At 42.2% G+C, this 22,011-nt stretch overlaps 1 protein-coding gene across 2 annotated transcripts in view; it reads left to right on the forward strand.

Moving 5' to 3' along the window:
• Positions 1-22,011, forward strand: part of LOC106606422 (uncharacterized) — a 30,210-nt gene that overhangs the window by 7,080 nt on the left and 1,119 nt on the right. Inside the window, exons 30-115 of one of the 2 annotated variants that reach the window (XM_045712211.1) lie at positions 120-266; positions 349-560; positions 671-774; positions 890-1,008; positions 1,111-1,278; positions 1,495-1,694; positions 1,802-1,914; positions 2,100-2,206; positions 2,332-2,508; positions 2,635-2,843; positions 2,946-3,040; positions 3,209-3,237; positions 3,407-3,428; positions 3,529-3,556; positions 3,662-3,746; positions 3,888-4,034; positions 4,117-4,328; positions 4,439-4,542; positions 4,658-4,776; positions 4,878-5,045; positions 5,262-5,461; positions 5,569-5,681; positions 5,867-5,973; positions 6,099-6,275; positions 6,402-6,610; positions 6,713-6,807; positions 6,976-7,004; positions 7,174-7,195; positions 7,296-7,323; positions 7,429-7,513; positions 7,655-7,801; positions 7,884-8,095; positions 8,206-8,309; positions 8,425-8,543; positions 8,646-8,813; positions 9,030-9,229; positions 9,337-9,449; positions 9,635-9,741; positions 9,867-10,043; positions 10,170-10,378; positions 10,481-10,575; positions 10,744-10,772; positions 10,942-10,963; positions 11,064-11,091; positions 11,197-11,281; positions 11,423-11,569; positions 11,652-11,863; positions 11,974-12,077; positions 12,193-12,311; positions 12,413-12,580; positions 12,797-12,996; positions 13,104-13,216; positions 13,402-13,508; positions 13,634-13,810; positions 13,937-14,145; positions 14,248-14,342; positions 14,511-14,539; positions 14,710-14,731; positions 14,832-14,859; positions 14,965-15,049; positions 15,191-15,337; positions 15,420-15,631; positions 15,742-15,845; positions 15,961-16,079; positions 16,181-16,348; positions 16,565-16,764; positions 16,872-16,984; positions 17,170-17,276; positions 17,402-17,578; positions 17,705-17,913; positions 18,016-18,110; positions 18,279-18,307; positions 18,477-18,498; positions 18,599-18,626; positions 18,732-18,816; positions 18,958-19,104; positions 19,187-19,398; positions 19,509-19,612; positions 19,728-19,846; positions 19,947-20,114; positions 20,331-20,530; positions 20,638-20,750; positions 20,936-21,042; positions 21,168-21,344; positions 21,471-21,679; positions 21,782-21,876. In XM_045712211.1, coding sequence (XP_045568167.1) covers positions 120-266; positions 349-560; positions 671-774; positions 890-1,008; positions 1,111-1,278; positions 1,495-1,694; positions 1,802-1,914; positions 2,100-2,206; positions 2,332-2,508; positions 2,635-2,843; positions 2,946-3,040; positions 3,209-3,237; positions 3,407-3,428; positions 3,529-3,556; positions 3,662-3,746; positions 3,888-4,034; positions 4,117-4,328; positions 4,439-4,542; positions 4,658-4,776; positions 4,878-5,045; positions 5,262-5,461; positions 5,569-5,681; positions 5,867-5,973; positions 6,099-6,275; positions 6,402-6,610; positions 6,713-6,807; positions 6,976-7,004; positions 7,174-7,195; positions 7,296-7,323; positions 7,429-7,513; positions 7,655-7,801; positions 7,884-8,095; positions 8,206-8,309; positions 8,425-8,543; positions 8,646-8,813; positions 9,030-9,229; positions 9,337-9,449; positions 9,635-9,741; positions 9,867-10,043; positions 10,170-10,378; positions 10,481-10,575; positions 10,744-10,772; positions 10,942-10,963; positions 11,064-11,091; positions 11,197-11,281; positions 11,423-11,569; positions 11,652-11,863; positions 11,974-12,077; positions 12,193-12,311; positions 12,413-12,580; positions 12,797-12,996; positions 13,104-13,216; positions 13,402-13,508; positions 13,634-13,810; positions 13,937-14,145; positions 14,248-14,342; positions 14,511-14,539; positions 14,710-14,731; positions 14,832-14,859; positions 14,965-15,049; positions 15,191-15,337; positions 15,420-15,631; positions 15,742-15,845; positions 15,961-16,079; positions 16,181-16,348; positions 16,565-16,764; positions 16,872-16,984; positions 17,170-17,276; positions 17,402-17,578; positions 17,705-17,913; positions 18,016-18,110; positions 18,279-18,307; positions 18,477-18,498; positions 18,599-18,626; positions 18,732-18,816; positions 18,958-19,104; positions 19,187-19,398; positions 19,509-19,612; positions 19,728-19,846; positions 19,947-20,114; positions 20,331-20,530; positions 20,638-20,750; positions 20,936-21,042; positions 21,168-21,344; positions 21,471-21,679; positions 21,782-21,876 — 10,726 coding nt within the window. The remainder of the gene's footprint in view (positions 1-119; positions 267-348; positions 561-670; positions 775-889; positions 1,009-1,110; positions 1,279-1,494; positions 1,695-1,801; positions 1,915-2,099; positions 2,207-2,331; positions 2,509-2,634; positions 2,844-2,945; positions 3,041-3,208; positions 3,238-3,406; positions 3,429-3,528; positions 3,557-3,661; positions 3,747-3,887; positions 4,035-4,116; positions 4,329-4,438; positions 4,543-4,657; positions 4,777-4,877; positions 5,046-5,261; positions 5,462-5,568; positions 5,682-5,866; positions 5,974-6,098; positions 6,276-6,401; positions 6,611-6,712; positions 6,808-6,975; positions 7,005-7,173; positions 7,196-7,295; positions 7,324-7,428; positions 7,514-7,654; positions 7,802-7,883; positions 8,096-8,205; positions 8,310-8,424; positions 8,544-8,645; positions 8,814-9,029; positions 9,230-9,336; positions 9,450-9,634; positions 9,742-9,866; positions 10,044-10,169; positions 10,379-10,480; positions 10,576-10,743; positions 10,773-10,941; positions 10,964-11,063; positions 11,092-11,196; positions 11,282-11,422; positions 11,570-11,651; positions 11,864-11,973; positions 12,078-12,192; positions 12,312-12,412; positions 12,581-12,796; positions 12,997-13,103; positions 13,217-13,401; positions 13,509-13,633; positions 13,811-13,936; positions 14,146-14,247; positions 14,343-14,510; positions 14,540-14,709; positions 14,732-14,831; positions 14,860-14,964; positions 15,050-15,190; positions 15,338-15,419; positions 15,632-15,741; positions 15,846-15,960; positions 16,080-16,180; positions 16,349-16,564; positions 16,765-16,871; positions 16,985-17,169; positions 17,277-17,401; positions 17,579-17,704; positions 17,914-18,015; positions 18,111-18,278; positions 18,308-18,476; positions 18,499-18,598; positions 18,627-18,731; positions 18,817-18,957; positions 19,105-19,186; positions 19,399-19,508; positions 19,613-19,727; positions 19,847-19,946; positions 20,115-20,330; positions 20,531-20,637; positions 20,751-20,935; positions 21,043-21,167; positions 21,345-21,470; positions 21,680-21,781; positions 21,877-22,011) is intronic. The other variant, XM_045712254.1, reaches the window with a different exon arrangement.

Consider the following 22,011-nt stretch of genomic DNA (forward strand, 5'->3'; position numbering starts at 1 on the left):
TGAATGTTGTCAGTAGCAACAGATACATTTCTCTCGTCCTCATCTTCTTTATTGATGTTACTCATGTTGATGTCACAGTTGTCTAATTTGGTTCACGTCCCTGCATTCTTTTCTTTAAGACAACCCTTCTGTCAGCGGACAACTTGGTGACGATCCTGAACTGCCAATTGTCAAGCAAAAATACTTACTCAACAGAAATGTGGAAGCTGTTCTTCCAAAACAATGCTGCTGTTCTGGACCAGGCGCTTCTGGATTACTCCAGCATGGTATGTTGAATCCCAGAATTACAACAAAATGTTGGCAATATGTGTGGATTTTGTCAATATACATCTGTTTATACCTTTCCAGAACCCCAACATCAGCAGTCCAGCTATGCCACATGTCCTTGATGCCATTGGAGATGTCAAAATCAACAACTTCATTAATGCACAGCTGAACGACGCCAGTTTCGTGGCCAAGTTGTTCCAGAAGATGCTCCGTCCATTCTTGGCATCTCCATCTAGGAATTTCCTCTCCTGTCTCAGCTCAAAGAACTTCAGTTGTCAGACCTACCAAATTGTGTATGTAAAGCCATGATACCCAATGCCATCGTCAATACAATTGGTGATATGCCTACAATTGAATAAGAAGTCAAGATAACATAGGTAACATAGGCTCTGTTCTCTTTCAGCATTGATGCTCTAAGCAACCAATCAGCCTCCATGGACAGAGAGCAACAGCAATTGATCTTCACTCATTACATCTATCCATTCCTTTCAAGAAATGACTCATCAGGTAATAAATGGTTCTGGAATGCACAAAAACATCCACACTTCTCTGAGCCAATCCATTGAACTCATCTGCTTAGGGGAACTTAAAGTCCATTTGTTTAACTCTGCTTTTGTTTCAGATCCCGGCTGTGTCTCAAACACCAGTGGAAGCATGGACTGGCTCCAGAGGAACTTTGGCATCTTTTCTGTTAATGCAGAACTGCAGGAGTTACAACTCCTCAATCCTGACTTCTCCAGCGTAAGTTGCCTAGGTGTTTGTCTGGATGGTTATCCCCTCAATAACATTACCGTGCCAATCACTGACATGCACCACTTTTCTTTTTTCTTTTTCTATTTGTAGAAGGAATCACTGTCGCTGCTTACCCCAACCCAATTGGCACAGTTGACATTGACCTCTGGGCCATTGAATGACACAGATGACATTAAACTTGTGTTTAAGCGGCTGGAGGAAGGAGACGCTTTCAAAAATGTTGACGAGTTTCTGACGCAACTGACCGCAATGGAAGAGGTAATGCACGTTTGAGATAAACAAACTGCATGATTTCATCTTGACAAATAGCAATCCCCATGTCTTCCTGTGTCTCCCTTGGTGGATAGCGAAAGACAACAATTGAGCAACGAGAATCCTATCAATCTTGTACTTTCATTTATTACCGGCAAAGCTCGATGGAATGCCGTGATGAGTTGTGCAGTGTTGAGGAACTCTGGTCATGTGTTTCAACAGATTCCCGACATCCATCCAGCCGTGAGAGATGTGATGATGAATCAGACATTCAACATCATCAGCCTTCAATTCCCAGAGTTCGAAACGATGGACTGGATTGCATGGTTTGAAGTAAAGCTGATTCCCATCCTCCCCAGTTTTAATGAAGTCATGCTCACCATTGCTACCTCAAACGTCAACTGCACCAACTACCAAGTCATGTGAGTAGGGGCTATCTTCCTGCTAAAATTAGCCATGGATTCGATGACTAAAATCTATTGCAAATGTGGGATGGAAGCGTCATGAGTGTATCTTTTCCCATTTACAGTGTAAATGGAATGGACAGCGCTTTCCCTGAAATGACTCAGGATAGAAGAGAAGGAATCGCAAGAGTCCTGCTGAAATACCTGAGGAAATCTGTACACCTCATCAACGAACCAGGTAGGGCTCACCAAGCAGGTTGTTGTGCTCATTGGCTTTCTGTTTGGTTGTTCGTCGCCTCTGCTGGATGAAGTGTGCTTTGTTTGAAAGGAGTGAACATTTGGCATGTTGCTTCCTTGTCTATTGAATATAACATCAATGTACTCCACTTTTCAATAATCAAAACGGCCATACATGTCTTTTAGCTTGCAGGCAGGACATCCACGATGACAATGACTGGCTTGCAATCAACCTGGGTTCATACTCCAAGTACACAACCTATTCGGATCTCAAAGACTTCAACATCTCAGGGGTAAAACAATTGTTTGCCAGTGTTCTTTGCATGATCAGAATTGACTAGTTTGACATTGCTCATGTGTGGAATTAGGGCTATTTAGAGGGCTAATGCATTGTATTCTGTTGTCTTCTTCACTCCAGGTGGCAGTTCTAGACTCCCTCTCACCAAACCAGAAAGCTGAATTGATACTGGACCCAAGCACTGGCGCTCTGGAGAATGAGACTCTTGTGAAGAACATTTTCATCAGCTTGCTGGAATCTCCAAGGGAAGAGCAGCTCAATGAGTTCTTTGTGACTTTTGTTGAAGTCACCAAGCAGGTCAGTACATCACTCTCTGGCTGGAATGGACCTTGTACAGTGAGACCTGGCTCTCGACAAATTCATCTGACAAAACAATCAGGATGAATGGATGTCCTCCTAAACCATGAACCATTTATTTTACAGGAAAACATCACTATCATCACAAACACGGCCGTAAGAGACACAATGCTAAACCTGACCTTGATGGCTCTTGCTCCCAAATTTGACGTTTTTGAGCCAAAAGACTTCCAGCTGTGGTTCCAAGTCAATCTGGTTGTTCTGCTGGCCAGCTTCCATCCTGGCAGATTGGTTGATATCCCCCTAAACATCACCTGTGAATCCTACAATGCCATGTAAGAGACTACTTTACACCAAACAAACGTACAAGGCACTGCCTCGTAAAGTACAGATTGACAAAAGACTGCACTAATGTCTCTCTTTCCTTTTTCTCTCAGATTTACGGGTCTCGACCAAAGTTTGGAATCTCTTCCGCCTCACCTCTCACAGGGTGTACAGTCAAGCTTGGATGCACTGATGAAGACATTCCAACGTATGTGATAAACTGCTATTTTTCAACATCAGACACTGTATCATCTGAGCCCAGCATTTATAGAAGATTTAAAAATCTCCAAACAGGCATTCTGTTATTTTGTTTTCTCATATGCTCCGAAATCTTCCCGTTGATTAAGTGACCTTATTTAAATTATCTCCCTCATAGGTTGCTCAAGGCCTCCAGCTTTAATTGTGGTAAGTACTCTCTGAATGGGATCTTATTTCAAATAGACCTTTTGTTTACGATACGGGAAAGGCCATGCATCTGGGAACTGCATTGTGGCATTGTTCAGAAAGCCAAAGCATCTCTTTTGTTTTCTCATTTAATTTCACACTGGTAACAATATTATTTCCCCCCATATAGTGCAAAGAAACATTGGTCAATGGTAAGTTGATGCTAGCTGTGCAATTTACATTTTCTTGAATCAGATTGGCAATTTATGATTTGTGTCTGAAGAACTATTGTTTTTATGTTCTCTTTTGCAGAGAAACAACTTTGTGCTGGATTTAACAGGTGGGTTCTGTGCTGTCTTGCACAGTGCAGGTTGTAAGACGTTGAGACACACAAGGTATCATTTGTAAACTAATCATGTATTTTTTCCATTACCGTTTCCTACAGCACACAACTGAAGCAACAAATGTCGATTGGCAATTCCTCTGAGTTCCTTTGCAATTTCAACATCTCTGAATATGCCTGTTCCTCAGTAAGCTTTTTCAATTCATCACTGAATGTTGTCAGTAGCAACAGATACATTTCTCTCGTCCTCATCTTCTTTATTGATGTTACTCATGTTGATGTCACAGTTGTCTAATTTGGTTCACGTCCCTGCATTCTTTTCTTTAAGACAACCCTTCTGTCAGCGGACAACTTGGTGACGATCCTGAAATGCCAATTGTCGAGCAAAAAGACTTACTCAGCAGAAATGTGGAAGCTGTTCTTCCAAAACAATGCTGCTGTTCTGGACCAGGCTCTTCTGGATTACTCCAGCATGGTATGTTGAATCCCAGAATTACAACAAAATGTTGGCAATATGTGTGGATTTTGTCAATATACATCTGTTTATACCTTTCCAGAACCCCAACATCAGCAGTCCAGCTATGCCACATGTCCTTGATGCCATTGGAGATGTCAAAATCAACAACTTCATTAATGCACAGCTGAACGACGCCAGTTTCGTGGCCAAGTTGTTCCAGAAGATGCTCCGTCCATTCTTGGCATCTACATCTAGGAATTTCCTCTCCTGTCTCAGCTCAAAGAACTTCAGTTGTCAGACCTACCAAATTGTGTATGTAAAGCCATGATACCCAATGCCATCGTCAATACAATTGGTGATATGCCTACAATTGAATAAGAAGTCAAGATAACATAGGTAACATAGGCTCTGTTCTCTTTCAGCATTGATGCTCTAAGCAACCAATCAGCCTCCATGGACAGAGAGCAACAACAATTGATCTTCACTCATTACATCTATCCATTCCTTTCAAGAAATGACTCATCAGGTAATAAATGGTTCCGGAAAGCACAAAAACATCCACACTTCTCTGGGCCAATCCATTGATCTCATCTGCTTAGTGGAACTTAAAGTCCATTTGTTTAACTCTGCTTTTGTTTCAGATCCCGGCTGTGTCTCAAACACCAGTGGAAGCATGGACTGGCTCCAGAGGAACTTTGGCATCTTTTCTGTTTTTGCAGAACTGCAGGAGTTACAACTCCTCAATCCTGACTTCTCCAGCGTAAGTGGCCTAGGTGTTTGTCTGGATGGTTATCCCCTCAATAACAATACCGTGCCAATCACTGACATGCGCCACTTTTCTTTTTCTTTTTCTATTTGTAGAAGGAATCACTGTCGCTGCTTACCCCAACCCAATTGGCACAGTTGACATTGACCTCTGGGCCATTGAATGACACAGATGACATTAAACTTGTGTTTAAGCGGCTGGAGGAAGGAGACGCTTTCAAAAATGTTGACGAGTTTCTGACGCAACTGACCGCAAAGGAAGAGGTAATGCACGTTTGAGATTAACAAACTGCATGATTTCATCTTGACAAATAGCAATCCCCATGTCTTCCTGTGTCTCCCTTGGTGGATAGCGAAAGACAACAATTGAGCAACGAGAAACCTATCAATCTTGTACTTTCATTTATTACCGGCAAATCTCGATGGAATGCCGTGATGAGTTGTGCAGTGTTGAGGAACTCTGGTCATGTGTTTCAACAGATTCCTGACATCCATCCAGCCGTGAGAGATGTGATGATGAATCAGACATTCAACATCATCAGCCTTCAATTCCCAGAGTTCGAAACGATGGACTGGATTGCATGGTTTGAAGTAAAGCTGATTCCCATCCTCCCCAGTTTTAATGAAGTCATGCTCACCATTGCTACCTCAAACGTCAACTGCACCAACTACCAAGTCATGTGAGTAGGGGCTATCTTCCTGCTAAAATTAGCCATGGATTCGATGACTAAAATCTATTGCAAATGTGGGATGGAAGCGTCATGAGTGTATCTTTTCCCATTTACAGTGTAAATGGAATGGACAGCGCTTTCCCTGAAATGACTCAGGATAGAAGAGAAGGAATCGCAAGAGTCCTGCTGAAATACCTGAGGAAATCTGTACACCTCATCAACGAACCAGGTAGGGCTCACCAAGCAGGTTGTTGTGCTCATTGGCTTTCTGTTTGGTTGTTCGTCGCCTCTGCTGGATGAAGTGTGCTTTGTTTGAAAGGAGTGAACATTTGGCATGTTGCTTCCTTGTCTATTGAATATAACATCAATGTACTCCACTTTTCAATAATCAAAACGGCCATACATGTCTTTTAGCTTGCAGGCAGGACATCCACGATGACAATGACTGGCTTGCAATCAACCTGGGTTCATACTCCAAGTACACAACCTATTCGGATCTCAAAGACTTCAACATCTCAGGGGTAAAACAATTGTTTGCCAGTGTTCTTTGCATGATCAGAATTGACTAGTTTGACATTGCTCATGTGTGGAATTAGGGCTATTTAGAGGGCTAATGCATTGTATTCTGTTGTCTTCTTCACTCCAGGTGGCAGTTCTAGACTCCCTCTCACCAAACCAGAAAGCTGAATTGATACTGGACCCAAGCACTGGCGCTCTGGAGAATGAGACTCTTGTGAAGAACATTTTCATCAGCTTGCTGGAATCTCCAAGGGAAGAGCAGCTCAATGAGTTCTTTGTGACTTTTGTTGAAGTCACCAAGCAGGTCAGTACATCACTCTCTGGCTGGAATGGACCTTGTACAGTGAGACCTGGCTCTCGACAAATTCATCTGACAAAACAATCAGGATGAATGGATGTCCTCCTAAACCATGAACCATTTATTTTACAGGAAAACATCACTATCATCACAAACACGGCCGTAAGAGACACAATGCTAAACCTGACCTTGATGGCTCTTGCTCCCAAATTTGACGTTTTTGAGCCAAAAGACTTCCAGCTGTGGTTCCAAGTCAATCTGGTTGTTCTGCTGGCCAGCTTCCATCCTGGCAGATTGGTTGATATCCCCCTAAACATCACCTGTGAATCCTACAATGCCATGTAAGAGACTACTTTACACCAAACAAACGTACAAGGCACTGCCTCGTAAAGTACAGATTGACAAAAGACTGCACTAATGTCTCTCTTTCCTTTTTCTCTCAGATTTACGGGTCTCGACCAAAGTTTGGAATCTCTTCCGCCTCACCTCTCACAGGGTGTACAGTCAAGCTTGGATGCACTGATGAAGACATTCCAACGTATGTGATAAACTGCTATTTTTCAACATCAGACACTGTATCATCTGAGCCCAGCATTTATAGAAGATTTAAAAATCTCCAAACAGGCATTCTGTTATTTTGTTTTCTCATATGCTCCGAAATCTTCCCGTTGATTAAGTGACCTTATTTAAATTATCTCCCTCATAGGTTGCTCAAGGCCTCCAGCTTTAATTGTGGTAAGTACTCTCTGAATGGGATCTTATTTCAAATAGACCTTTTGTTTACGATACGGGAAAGGCCATGCATCTGGGAACTGCATTGTGGCATTGTTCAGAAAGCCAAAGCATCTCTTTTGTTTTCTCATTTAATTTCACACTGGTAACAATATTATTTCCCCCCATATAGTGCAAAGAAACATTGGTCAATGGTAAGTTGATGCTAGCTGTGCAATTTACATTTTCTTGAATCAGATTGGCAATTTATGATTTGTGTCTGAAGAACTATTGTTTTTATGTTCTCTTTTGCAGAGAAACAACTTTGTGCTGGATTTAACAGGTGGGTTCTGTGCTGTCTTGCACAGTGCAGGTTGTAAGACGTTGAGACACACAAGGTATCATTTGTAAACTAATCATGTATTTTTTCCATTACCGTTTCCTACAGCACACAACTGAAGCAACAAATGTCGATTGGCAATTCCTCTGAGTTCCTTTGCAATTTCAACATCTCTGAATATGCCTGTTCCTCAGTAAGCTTTTTCAATTCATCACTGAATGTTGTCAGTAGCAACAGATACATTTCTCTCGTCCTCATCTTCTTTATTGATGTTACTCATGTTGATGTCACAGTTGTCTAATTTGGTTCACGTCCCTGCATTCTTTTCTTTAAGACAACCCTTCTGTCAGCGGACAACTTGGTGACGATCCTGAAATGCCAATTGTCGAGCAAAAAGACTTACTCAGCAGAAATGTGGAAGCTGTTCTTCCAAAACAATGCTGCTGTTCTGGACCAGGCTCTTCTGGATTACTCCAGCATGGTATGTTGAATCCCAGAATTACAACAAAATGTTGGCAATATGTGTGGATTTTGTCAATATACATCTGTTTATACCTTTCCAGAACCCCAACATCAGCAGTCCAGCTATGCCACATGTCCTTGATGCCATTGGAGATGTCAAAATCAACAACTTCATTAATGCACAGCTGAACGACGCCAGTTTCGTGGCCAAGTTGTTCCAGAAGATGCTCCGTCCATTCTTGGCATCTACATCTAGGAATTTCCTCTCCTGTCTCAGCTCAAAGAACTTCAGTTGTCAGACCTACCAAATTGTGTATGTAAAGCCATGATACCCAATGCCATCGTCAATACAATTGGTGATATGCCTACAATTGAATAAGAAGTCAAGATAACATAGGTAACATAGGCTCTGTTCTCTTTCAGCATTGATGCTCTAAGCAACCAATCAGCCTCCATGGACAGAGAGCAACAACAATTGATCTTCACTCATTACATCTATCCATTCCTTTCAAGAAATGACTCATCAGGTAATAAATGGTTCCGGAAAGCACAAAAACATCCACACTTCTCTGGGCCAATCCATTGATCTCATCTGCTTAGTGGAACTTAAAGTCCATTTGTTTAACTCTGCTTTTGTTTCAGATCCCGGCTGTGTCTCAAACACCAGTGGAAGCATGGACTGGCTCCAGAGGAACTTTGGCATCTTTTCTGTTTTTGCAGAACTGCAGGACTTACAACTCCTCAATCCTGACTTCTCCAGCGTAAGTGGCCTAGGTGTTTGTCTGGATGGTTATCCCCTCAATAACAATACCGTGCCAATCACTGACATGCGCCACTTTTCTTTTTTCTTTTTCTATTTGTAGAAGGAATCACTGTCGCTGCTTACCCCAACCCAATTGGCACAGTTGACATTGACCTCTGGGCCATTGAATGACACAGATGACATTAAACTTGTGTTTAAGCGGCTGGAGGAAGGAGACGCTTTCAAAAATGTTGACGAGTTTCTGACGCAACTGACCGCAAAGGAAGAGGTAATGCACGTTTCAGATTAACAAACTGCATGATTTCATCTTGACAAATAGCAATCCCCATGTCTTCCTGTGTCTCCCTTGGTGGATAGCGAAAGACAACAATTGAGCAACGAGAAACCTATCAATCTTGTACTTTCATTTATTACCGGCAAATCTCGATGGAATGCCGTGATGAGTTGTGCAGTGTTGAGGAACTCTGGTCATGTGTTTCAACAGATTCCCGACATCCATCCAGCCGTGAGAGATGTGATGATGAATCAGACATTCAACATCATCAGCCTTCAATTCCCAGAGTTCGAAACGATGGACTGGATTGCATGGTTTGAAGTAAAGCTGATTCCCATCCTCCCCAGTTTTAATGAAGTCATGCTCACCATTGCTACCTCAAACGTCAACTGCACCAACTACCAAGTCATGTGAGTAGGGGCTATCTTCCTGCTAAAATTAGCCATGGATTCTATGACTAAAATCTATTGCAAATGTGGGATGGAAGCGTCATGAGTGTATCTTTTCCCATTTACAGTGTAAATGGAATGGACAGCGCTTTCCCTGAAATGACTCAGGATAGAAGAGAAGGAATCGCAAGAGTCCTGCTGAAATACCTGAGGAAATCTGTACACCTCATCAACGAACCAGGTAGGGCTCACCAAGCAGGTTGTTGTGCTCATTGGCTTTCTGTTTGGTTGTTCGTCGCCTCTGCTGGATGAAGTGTGCTTTGTTTGAAAGGAGTGAACATTTGGCATGTTGCTTCCTTGTCTATTGAATATAACATCAATGTACTCCACTTTTCAATAATCAAAACGGCCATACATGTCTTTTAGCTTGCAGGCAGGACATCCACGATGACAATGACTGGCTTGCAATCAACCTGGGTTCATACTCCAAGTACACAACCTATTCGGATCTCAAAGACTTCAACATCTCAGGGGTAAAACAATTGTTTGCCAGTGTTCTTTGCATGATCAGAATTGACTAGTTTGACATTGCTCATGTGTGGAATTAGGGCTATTTAGAGGGCTAATGCATTGTATTCTGTTGTCTTCTTCACTCCAGGTGGCAGTTCTAGACTCCCTCTCACCAAACCAGAAAGCTGAATTGATACTGGACCCAAGCACTGGCGCTCTGGAGAATGAGACTCTTGTGAAGAACATTTTCATCAGCTTGCTGGAATCTCCAAGGGAAGAGCAGCTCAATGAGTTCTTTGTGACTTTTGTTGAAGTCACCAAGCAGGTCAGTACATCACTCTCTGGCTGGAATGGACCTTGTACAGTGAGACCTGGCTCTCGACAAATTCATCTGACAAAACAATCAGGATGAATGGATGTCCTCCTAAACCATGAACCATTTATTTTACAGGAAAACATCACTATCATCACAAACACGGCCGTAAGAGACACAATGCTAAACCTGACCTTGATGGCTCTTGCTCCCAAATTTGACGTTTTTGAGCCAAAAGACTTCCAGCTGTGGTTCCAAGTCAATCTGGTTGTTCTGCTGGCCAGCTTCCATCCTGGCAGATTGGTTGATATCCCCCTAAACATCACCTGTGAATCCTACAATGCCATGTAAGAGACTACTTTACACCAAACAAACGTACAAGGCACTGCCTCGTAAAGTACAGATTGACAAAAGACTGCACTAATGTCTCTCTTTCCTTTTTCTCTCAGATTTACGGGTCTCGACCAAAGTTTGGAATCTCTTCCGCCTCACCTCTCACAGGGTGTACAGTCAAGCTTGGATGCACTGATGAAGACATTCCAACGTATGTGATAAACTGCTATTTTTCAACATCAGACACTGTATCATCTGAGCCCAGCATTTATAGAAGATTTAAAAATCTCCAAACAGGCATTCTGTTATTTTGTTTTCTCATATGCTCCGAAATCTTCCCGTTGATTAAGTGACCTTATTTAAATTATCTCCCTCATAGGTTGCTCAAGGCCTCCAGCTTTAATTGTGGTAAGTACTCTCTGAATGGGATCTTATTTCAAATAGACCTTTTGTTTACGATACGGGAAAGGCCATGCATCTGGGAACTGCATTGTGGCATTGTTCAGAAAGCCAAAGCATCTCTTTTGTTTTCTCATTTAATTTCACACTGGTAACAATATTATTTCCCCCCATATAGTGCAAAGAAACATTGGTCAATGGTAAGTTGATGCTAGCTGTGCAATTTACATTTTCTTGAATCAGATTGGCAATTTATGATTTGTGTCTGAAGAACTATTGTTTTTATGTTCTCTTTTGCAGAGAAACAACTTTGTGCTGGATTTAACAGGTGGGTTCAGTGCTGTCTTGCACAGTGCAGGTTGTAAGACGTTGAGACACACAAGGTATCATTTGTAAACTAATCATGTATTTTTTCCATTACCGTTTCCTACAGCACACAACTGAAGCAACAAATGTCGATTGGCAATTCCTCTGAGTTCCTTTGCAATTTCAACATCTCTGAATATGCCTGTTCCTCAGTAAGCTTTTTCAATTCATCACTGAATGTTGTCAGTAGCAACAGATACATTTCTCTCGTCCTCATCTTCTTTATTGATGTTACTCATGTTGATGTCACAGTTGTCTAATTTGGTTCACGTCCCTGCATTCTTTTCTTTAAGACAACCCTTCTGTCAGCGGACAACTTGGTGACGATCCTGAAATGCCAATTGTCGAGCAAAAAGACTTACTCAGCAGAAATGTGGAAGCTGTTCTTCCAAAACAATGCTGCTGTTCTGGACCAGGCTCTTCTGGATTACTCCAGCATGGTATGTTGAATCCCAGAATTACAACAAAATGTTGGCAATATGTGTGGATTTTGTCAATATACATCTGTTTATACCTTTCCAGAACCCCAACATCAGCAGTCCAGCTATGCCACATGTCCTTGATGCCATTGGAGATGTCAAAATCAACAACTTCATTAATGCACAGCTGAACGACGCCAGTTTCGTGGCCAAGTTGTTCCAGAAGATGCTCCGTCCATTCTTGGCATCTCCATCTAGGAATTTCCTCTCCTGTCTCAGCTCAAAGAACTTCAGTTGTCAGACCTACCAAATTGTGTATGTAAAGCCATGATACCCAATGCCATCGTCAATACAATTGGTGATATGCCTACAATTGAATAAGAAGTCAAGATAACATAGGTAACATAGGCTCTGTTCTCTTTCAGCATTGATGCTCTAAGCAACCAATCAGCCTCCATGGACAGAGAGCAACAACAATTGATCTTCACTCATTACATCTATCCATTCCTTTCAAGAAATGACTCATCAGGTAATAAATGGTTCCGGAAAGCACAAAAACATCCACACTTCTCTGGGCCAATCCATTGAACTCATCTGCTTAGTGGAACTTAAAGTCCATTTGTTTAACTCTGCTTTTGTTTCAGATCCCGGCTGTGTCTCAAACACCAGTGGAAGCATGGACTGGCTCCAGAGGAACTTTGGCATCTTTTCTGTTTTTGCAGAACTGCAGGAGTTACAACTCCTCAATCCTGACTTCTCCAGCGTAAGTGGCCTAGGTGTTTGTCTGGATGGTTATCCCCTCAATAACAATACCGTGCCAATCACTGACATGCGCCACTTTTCTTTTTCTTTTTCTATTTGTAGAAGGAATCACTGTCGCTGCTTACCCCAACCCAATTGGCACAGTTGACATTGACCTCTGGGCCATTGAATGACACAGATGACATTAAACTTGTGTTTAAGCGGCTGGAGGAAGGAGACGCTTTCAAAAATGTTGACGAGTTTCTGACGCAACTGACCGCAAAGGAAGAGGTAATGCACGTTTCAGATTAACAAACTGCATGATTTCATCTTGACAAATAGCAATCCCCATGTCTTCCTGTGTCTCCCTTGGTGGATAGCGAAAGACAACAATTGAGCAACGAGAAACCTATCAATCTTGTACTTTCATTTATTACCGGCAAATCTCGATGGAATGCCGTGATGAGTTGTGCAGTGTTGAGGAACTCTGGTCATGTGTTTCAACAGATTCCCGACATCCATCCAGCCGTGAGAGATGTGATGATGAATCAGACATTCAACATCATCAGCCTTCAATTCCCAGAGTTCGAAACGATGGACTGGATTGCATGGTTTGAAGTAAAGCTGATTCCCATCCTCCCCAGTTTTAATGAAGTCATGCTCACCATTGCTACCTCAAACGTCAACTGCACCAACTACCAAGTCATGTGAGTAGGGGCTATCTTCCTGCTAAAATTAGCCATGGATTCGATGACTAAAATCTATTGCAAATGTGGGATGGAAGCGTCATGAGTGTATCTTTTCCCATTTACAGTGTAAATGGAATGGACAGCGCTTTCCCTGAAATGACTCAGGATAGAAGAGAAGGAATCGCAAGAGTCCTGCTGAAATACCTGAGGAAATCTGTACACCTCATCAACGAACCAGGTAGGGCTCACCAAGCAGGTTGTTGTGCTCATTGGCTTTCTGTTTGGTTGTTCGTCGCCTCTGCTGGATGAAGTGTGCTTTGTTTGAAAGGAGTGAACATTTGGCATGTTGCTTCCTTGTCTATTGAATATAACATCAATGTACTCCACTTTTCAATAATCAAAACGGCCATACATGTCTTTTAGCTTGCAGGCAGGACATCCACGATGACAATGACTGGCTTGCAATCAACCTGGGTTCATACTCCAAGTACACAACCTATTCGGATCTCAAAGACTTCAACATCTCAGGGGTAAAACAATTGTTTGCCAGTGTTCTTTGCATGATCAGAATTGACTAGTTTGACATTGCTCATGTGTGGAATTAGGGCTATTTAGAGGGCTAATGCATTGTATTCTGTTGTCTTCTTCACTCCAGGTGGCAGTTCTAGACTCCCTCTCACCAAACCAGAAAGCTGAATTGATACTGGACCCAAGCACTGGCGCTCTGGAGAATGAGACTCTTGTGAAGAACATTTTCATCAGCTTGCTGGAATCTCCAAGGGAAGAGCAGCTCAATGAGTTCTTTGTGACTTTTGTTGAAGTCACCAAGCAGGTCAGTACATCACTCTCTGGCTGGAATGGACCTTGTACAGTGAGACCTGGCTCTCGACAAATTCATCTGACAAAACAATCAGGATGAATGGATGTCCTCCTAAACCATGAACCATTTATTTTACAGGAAAACATCACTATCATCACAAACACGGCCGTAAGAGACACAATGCTAAACCTGACCTTGATGGCTCTTGCTCCCAAATTTGACGTTTTTGAGCCAAAAGACTTCCAGCTGTGGTTCCAAGTCAATCTGGTTGTTCTGCTGGCCAGCTTCCATCCTGGCAGATTGGTTGATATCCCCCTAAACATCACCTGTGAATCCTACAATGCCATGTAAGAGACTACTTTACACCAAACAAACGTACAAGGCACTGCCTCGTAAAGTACAGATTGACAAAAGACTGCACTAATGTCTCTCTTTCCTTTTTCTCTCAGATTTACGGGTCTCGACCAAAGTTTGGAATCTCTTCCGCCTCACCTCTCACAGGGTGTACAGTCAAGCTTGGATGCACTGATGAAGACATTCCAACGTATGTGATAAACTGCTATTTTTCAACATCAGACACTGTATCATCTGAGCCCAGCATTTATAGAAGATTTAAAAATCTCCAAACAGGCATTCTGTTATTTTGTTTTCTCATATGCTCCGAAATCTTCCCGTTGATTAAGTGACCTTATTTAAATTATCTCCCTCATAGGTTGCTCAAGGCCTCCAGCTTTAATTGTGGTAAGTACTCTCTGAATGGGATCTTATTTCAAATAGACCTTTTGTTTACGATACGGGAAAGGCCATGCATCTGGGAACTGCATTGTGGCATTGTTCAGAAAGCCAAAGCATCTCTTTTGTTTTCTCATTTAATTTCACACTGGTAACAATATTATTTCCCCCCCATATAGTGCAAAGAAACATTGGTCAATGGTAAGTTGATGCTAGCTGTGCAATTTACATTTTCTTGAATCAGATTGGCAATTTATGATTTGTGTCTGAAGAACTATTGTTTTTATGTTCTCTTTTGCAGAGAAACAACTTTGTGCTGGATTTAACAGGTGGGTTCAGTGCTGTCTTGCACAGTGCAGGTTGTAAGACGTTGAGACACACAAGGTATCATTTGTAAACTAATCATGTATTTTTTCCATTACCGTTTCCTACAGCACACAACTGAAGCAACAAATGTCGATTGGCAATTCCTCTGAGTTCCTTTGCAATTTCAACATCTCTGAATATGCCTGTTCCTCAGTAAGCTTTTTCAATTCATCACTGAATGTTGTCAGTAGCAACAGATACATTTCTCTCGTCCTCATCTTCTTTATTGATGTTACTCATGTTGATGTCACAGTTGTCTAATTTGGTTCACGTCCCTGCATTCTTTTCTTTAAGACAACCCTTCTGTCAGCGGACAACTTGGTGACGATCCTGAAATGCCAATTGTCGAGCAAAAAGACTTACTCAACAGAAATGTGGAAGCTGTTCTTCCAAAACAATGCTGCTGTTCTGGACCAGGCTCTTCTGGATTACTCCAGCATGGTATGTTGAATCCCAGAATTACAACAAAATGTTGGCAATATGTGTGGATTTTGTCAATATACATCTGTTTATACCTTCCCAGAACCCCAACATCAGCAGTCCAGCTATGCCACATGTCCTTGATGCCATTGGAGATGTCAAAATCAACAACTTCATTAATGCACAGCTGAACGACGCCAGTTTCGTGGCCAAGTTGTTCCAGAAGATGCTCCGTCCATTCTTGGCATCTCCATCTAGGAATTTCCTCTCCTGTCTCAGCTCAAAGAACTTCAGTTGTCAGACCTACCAAATTGTGTATGTAAAGCCATGATACCCAATGCCATCGTCAATACAATTGGTGATATGCCTACAATTGAATAAGAAGTCAAGATAACATAGGTAACATAGGCTCTGTTCTCTTTCAGCATTGATGCTCTAAGCAACCAATCAGCCTCCATGGACAGAGAGCAACAACAATTGATCTTCACTCATTACATCTATCCATTCCTTTCAAGAAATGACTCATCAGGTAATAAATGGTTCCGGAAAGCACAAAAACATCCACACTTCTCTGGGCCAATCCATTGAACTCATCTGCTTAGTGGAACTTAAAGTCCATTTGTTTAACTCTGCTTTTGTTTCAGATCCCGGCTGTGTCTCAAACACCAGTGGAAGCATGGACTGGCTCCAGAGGAACTTTGGCATCTTTTCTGTTTTTGCAGAACTGCAGGAGTTACAACTCCTCAATCCTGACTTCTCCAGCGTAAGTGGCCTAGGTGTTTGTCTGGATGGTTATCCCCTCAATAACAATACCGTGCCAATCACTGACATGCGCCACTTTTCTTTTTCTTTTTCTATTTGTAGAAGGAATCACTGTCGCTGCTTACCCCAACCCAATTGGCACAGTTGACATTGACCTCTGGGCCATTGAATGACACAGATGACATTAAACTTGTGTTTAAGCGGCTGGAGGAAGGAGACGCTTTCAAAAATGTTGACGAGTTTCTGACGCAACTGACCGCAAAGGAAGAGGTAATGCACGTTTCAGATTAACAAACTGCATGATTTCATCTTGACAAATAGCAATCCCCATGTCTTCCTGTGTCTCCCTTGGTGGATAGCGAAAGACAACAATTGAGCAACGAGAAACCTATCAATCTTGTACTTTCATTTATTACCGGCAAATCTCGATGGAATGCCGTGATGAGTTGTGCAGTGTTGAGGAACTCTGGTCATGTGTTTCAACAGATTCCCGACATCCATCCAGCCGTGAGAGATGTGATGATGAATCAGACATTCAACATCATCAGCCTTCAATTCCCAGAGTTCGAAACGATGGACTGGATTGCATGGTTTGAAGTAAAGCTGATTCCCATCCTCCCCAGTTTTAATGAAGTCATGCTCACCATTGCTACCTCAAACGTCAACTGCACCAACTACCAAGTCATGTGAGTAGGGGCTATCTTCCTGCTAAAATTAGCCATGGATTCGATGACTAAAATCTATTGCAAATGTGGGATGGAAGCGTCATGAGTGTATCTTTTCCCATTTACAGTGTAAATGGAATGGACAGCGCTTTCCCTGAAATGACTCAGGATAGAAGAGAAGGAATCGCAAGAGTCCTGCTGAAATACCTGAGGAAATCTGTACACCTCATCAACGAACCAGGTAGGGCTCACCAAGCAGGTTGTTGTGCTCATTGGCTTTCTGTTTGGTTGTTCGTCGCCTCTGCTGGATGAAGTGTGCTTTGTTTGAAAGGAGTGAACATTTGGCATGTTGCTTCCTTGTCTATTGAATATAACATCAATGTACTCCACTTTTCAATAATCAAAACGGCCATACATGTCTTTTAGCTTGCAGGCAGGACATCCACGATGACAATGACTGGCTTGCAATCAACCTGGGTTCATACTCCAAGTACACAACCTATTCGGATCTCAAAGACTTCAACATCTCAGGGGTAAAACAATTGTTTGCCAGTGTTCTTTGCATGATCAGAATTGACTAGTTTGACATTGCTCATGTGTGGAATTAGGGCTATTTAGAGGGCTAATGCATTGTATTCTGTTGTCTTCTTCACTCCAGGTGGCAGTTCTAGACTCCCTCTCACCAAACCAGAAAGCTGAATTGATACTGGACCCAAGCACTGGCGCTCTGGAGAATGAGACTCTTGTGAAGAACATTTTCATCAGCTTGCTGGAATCTCCAAGGGAAGAGCAGCTCAATGAGTTCTTTGTGACTTTTGTTGAAGTCACCAAGCAGGTCAGTACATCACTCTCTGGCTGGAATGGACCTTGTACAGTGAGACCTGGCTCTCGACAAATTCATCTGACAAAACAATCAGGATGAATGGATGTCCTCCTAAACCATGAACCATTTATTTTACAGGAAAACATCACTATCATCACAAACACGGCCGTAAGAGACACAATGCTAAACCTGACCTTGATGGCTCTTGCTCCCAAATTTGACGTTTTTGAGCCAAAAGACTTCCAGCTGTGGTTCCAAGTCAATCTGGTTGTTCTGCTGGCCAGCTTCCATCCTGGCAGATTGGTTGATATCCCCCTAAACATCACCTGTGAATCCTACAATGCCATGTAAGAGACTACTTTACACCAAACAAACGTACAAGGCACTGCCTCGTAAAGTACAGATTGACAAAAGACTGCACTAATGTCTCTCTTTCCTTTTTCTCTCAGATTTACGGGTCTCGACCAAAGTTTGGAATCTCTTCCGCCTCACCTCTCACAGGGTGTACAGTCAAGCTTGGATGCACTGATGAAGACATTCCAACGTATGTGATGAACTGCTATTTTTCAACATCAGACACTGTATCATCTGAGCCCAGCATTTATAGAAGATTTAAAAATCTCCAAACAGGCATTCTGTTATTTTGTTTTCTCATATGCTCCGAAATCTTCCCATTGATTAAGTGACCTTATTTAAATTATCTCCCTCATAGGTTGCTCAAGGCCTCCAGCTTTAATTGTGGTAAGTACTCTCTGAATGGGATCTTATTTCAAATAGACCTTTTGTTTACGATACGGGAAAGGCCATGCATCTGGGAACTGCATTGTGGCATTGTTCAGAAAGCCAAAGCATCTCTTTTGTTTTCTCATTTAATTTCACACTGGTAACAATATTATTTCCCCCCATATAGTGCAAAGAAACATTGGTCAATGGTAAGTTGATGCTAGCTGTGCAATTTACATTTTCTTGAATCAGATTGGCAATTTATGATTTGTGTCTGAAGAACTATTGTTTTTATGTTCTCTTTTGCAGAGAAACAACTTTGTGCTGGATTTAACAGGTGGGTTCAGTGCTGTCTTGCACAGTGCAGGTTGTAAGACGTTGAGACACACAAGGTATCATTTGTAAACTAATCATGTATTTTTTCCATTACCGTTTCCTACAGCACACAACTGAAGCAACAAATGTCGATTGGCAATTCCTCTGAGTTCCTTTGCAATTTCAACATCTCTGAATATGCCTGTTCCTCAGTAAGCTTTTTCAATTCATCACTGAATGTTGTCAGTAGCAACAGATACATTTCTCTCGTCCTCATCTTCTTTATTGATGTTACTCATGTTGATGTCACAGTTGTCTAATTTGGTTCACGTCCCTGCATTCTTTTCTTTAAGACAACCCTTCTGTCAGCGGACAACTTGGTGACGATCCTGAAATGCCAATTGTCGAGCAAAAAGACTTACTCAGCAGAAATGTGGAAGCTGTTCTTCCAAAACAATGCTGCTGTTCTGGACCAGGCTCTTCTGGATTACTCCAGCATGGTATGTTGAATCCCAGAATTACAACAAAATGTTGGCAATATGTGTGGATTTTGTCAATATACATCTGTTTATACCTTTCCAGAACCCCAACATCAGCAGTCCAGCTATGCCACATGTCCTTGATGCCATTGGAGATGTCAAAATCAACAACTTCATTAATGCACAGCTGAACGACGCCAGTTTCGTGGCCAAGTTGTTCCAGAAGATGCTCCGTCCATTCTTGGCATCTCCATCTAGGAATTTCCTCTCCTGTCTCAGCTCAAAGAACTTCAGTTGTCAGACCTACCAAATTGTGTATGTAAAGCCATGATACCCAATGCCATCGTCAATACAATTGGTGATATGCCTACAATTGAATAAGAAGTCAAGATAACATAGGTAACATAGGCTCTGTTCTCTTTCAGCATTGATGCTCTAAGCAACCAATCAGCCTCCATGGACAGAGAGCAACAACAATTGATCTTCACTCATTACATCTATCCATTCCTTTCAAGAAATGACTCATCAGGTAATAAATGGTTCCGGAAAGCACAAAAACATCCACACTTCTCTGGGCCAATCCATTGATCTCATCTGCTTAGTGGAACTTAAAGTCCATTTGTTTAACTCTGCTTTTGTTTCAGATCCCGGCTGTGTCTCAAACACCAGTGGAAGCATGGACTGGCTCCAGAGGAACTTTGGCATCTTTTCTGTTTTTGCAGAACTGCAGGAGTTACAACTCCTCAATCCTGACTTCTCCAGCGTAAGTGGCCTAGGTGTTTGTCTGGATGGTTATCCCCTCAATAACAATACCGTGCCAATCACTGACATGCGCCACTTTTCTTTTTCTTTTCTATTTGTAGAAGGAATCACTGTCGCTGCTTACCCCAACCCAATTGGCACAGTTGACATTGACCTCTGGGCCATTGAATGACACAGATGACATTAAACTTGTGTTTAAGCGGCTGGAGGAAGGAGACGCTTTCAAAAATGTTGACGAGTTTCTGACGCAACTGACCGCAAAGGAAGAGGTAATGCACGTTTCAGATTAACAAACTGCATGATTTCATCTTGACAAATAGCAATCCCCATGTCTTCCTGTGTCTCCCTTGGTGGATAGCGAAAGACAACAATTGAGCAACGAGAAACCTATCAATCTTGTACTTTCATTTATTACCGGCAAATCTCGATGGAATGCCGTGATGAGTTGTGCAGTGTTGAGGAACTCTGGTCATGTGTTTCAACAGATTCCCGACATCCATCCAGCCGTGAGAGATGTGATGATGAATCAGACATTCAACATCATCAGCCTTCAATTCCCAGAGTTCGAAACGATGGACTGGATTGCATGGTTTGAAGTAAAGCTGATTCCCATCCTCCCCAGTTTTAATGAAGTCATGCTCACCATTGCTACCTCAAACGTCAACTGCACCAACTACCAAGTCATGTGAGTAGGGGCTATCTTCCTGCTAAAATTAGCCATGGATTCGATGACTAAAATCTATTGCAAATGTGGGATGGAAGCGTCATGAGTGTATCTTTTCCCATTTACAGTGTAAATGGAATGGACAGCGCTTTCCCTGAAATGACTCAGGATAGAAGAGAAGGAATCGCAAGAGTCCTGCTGAAATACCTGAGGAAATCTGTACACCTCATCAACGAACCAGGTAGGGCTCACCAAGCAGGTTGTTGTGCTCATTGGCTTTCTGTTTGGTTGTTCGTCGCCTCTGCTGGATGAAGTGTGCTTTGTTTGAAAGGAGTGAACATTTGGCATGTTGCTTCCTTGTCTATTGAATATAACATCAATGTACTCCACTTTTCAATAATCAAAACGGCCATACATGTCTTTTAGCTTGCAGGCAGGACATCCACGATGACAATGACTGGCTTGCAATCAACCTGGGTTCATACTCCAAGTACACAACCTATTCGGATCTCAAAGACTTCAACATCTCAGGGGTAAAACAATTGTTTGCCAGTGTTCTTTGCATGATCAGAATTGACTAGTTTGACATTGCTCATGTGTGGAATTAGGGCTATTTAGAGGGCTAATGCATTGTATTCTGTTGTCTTCTTCACTCCAGGTGGCAGTTCTAGACTCCCTCTCACCAAACCAGAAAGCTGAATTGATACTGGACCCAAGCACTGGCGCTCTGGAGAATGAGACTCTTGTGAAGAACATTTTCATCAGCTTGCTGGAATCTCCAAGGGAAGAGCAGCTCAATGAGTTCTTTGTGACTTTTGTTGAAGTCACCAAGCAGGTCAGTACATCACTCTCTGGCTGGAATGGACCTTGTACAGTGAGACCTGGCTCTCGACAAATTCATCTGACAAAACAATCAGGATGAATGGATGTCCTCCTAAACCATGAACCATTTATTTTACAGGAAAACATCACTATCATCACAAACACGGCCGTAAGAGACACAATGCTAAACCTGACCTTGATGGCTCTTGCTCCCAAATTTGACGTTTTTGAGCCAAAAGACTTCCAGCTGTGGTTCCAAGTCAATCTGGTTGTTCTGCTGGCCAGCTTCCATCCTGGCAGATTGGTTGATATCCCCCTAAACATCACCTGTGAATCCTACAATGCCATGTAAGAGACTACTTTACACCAAACAAACGTACAAGGCACTGCCTCGTAAAGTACAGATTGACAAAAGACTGCACTAATGTCTCTCTTTCCTTTTTCTCTCAGATTTACGGGTCTCGACCAAAGTTTGGAATCTCTTCCGCCTCACCTCTCACAGGGTGTACAGTCAAGCTTGGATGCACTGATGAAGACATTCCAACGTATGTGATAAACTGCTATTTTTCAACATCAGACACTGTATCATCTGAGCCCAGCATTTATAGAAGATTTAAAAATCTCCAAACAGGCATTCTGTTATTTTGTTTTCTCATATGCTCCGAAATCTTCCCATTGAT

This window comes from Salmo salar, chromosome ssa01, assembly GCF_905237065.1.
Source record: "Salmo salar chromosome ssa01, Ssal_v3.1, whole genome shotgun sequence".
Classification (NCBI taxonomy): Eukaryota; Metazoa; Chordata; class Actinopteri; order Salmoniformes; family Salmonidae; genus Salmo; species Salmo salar.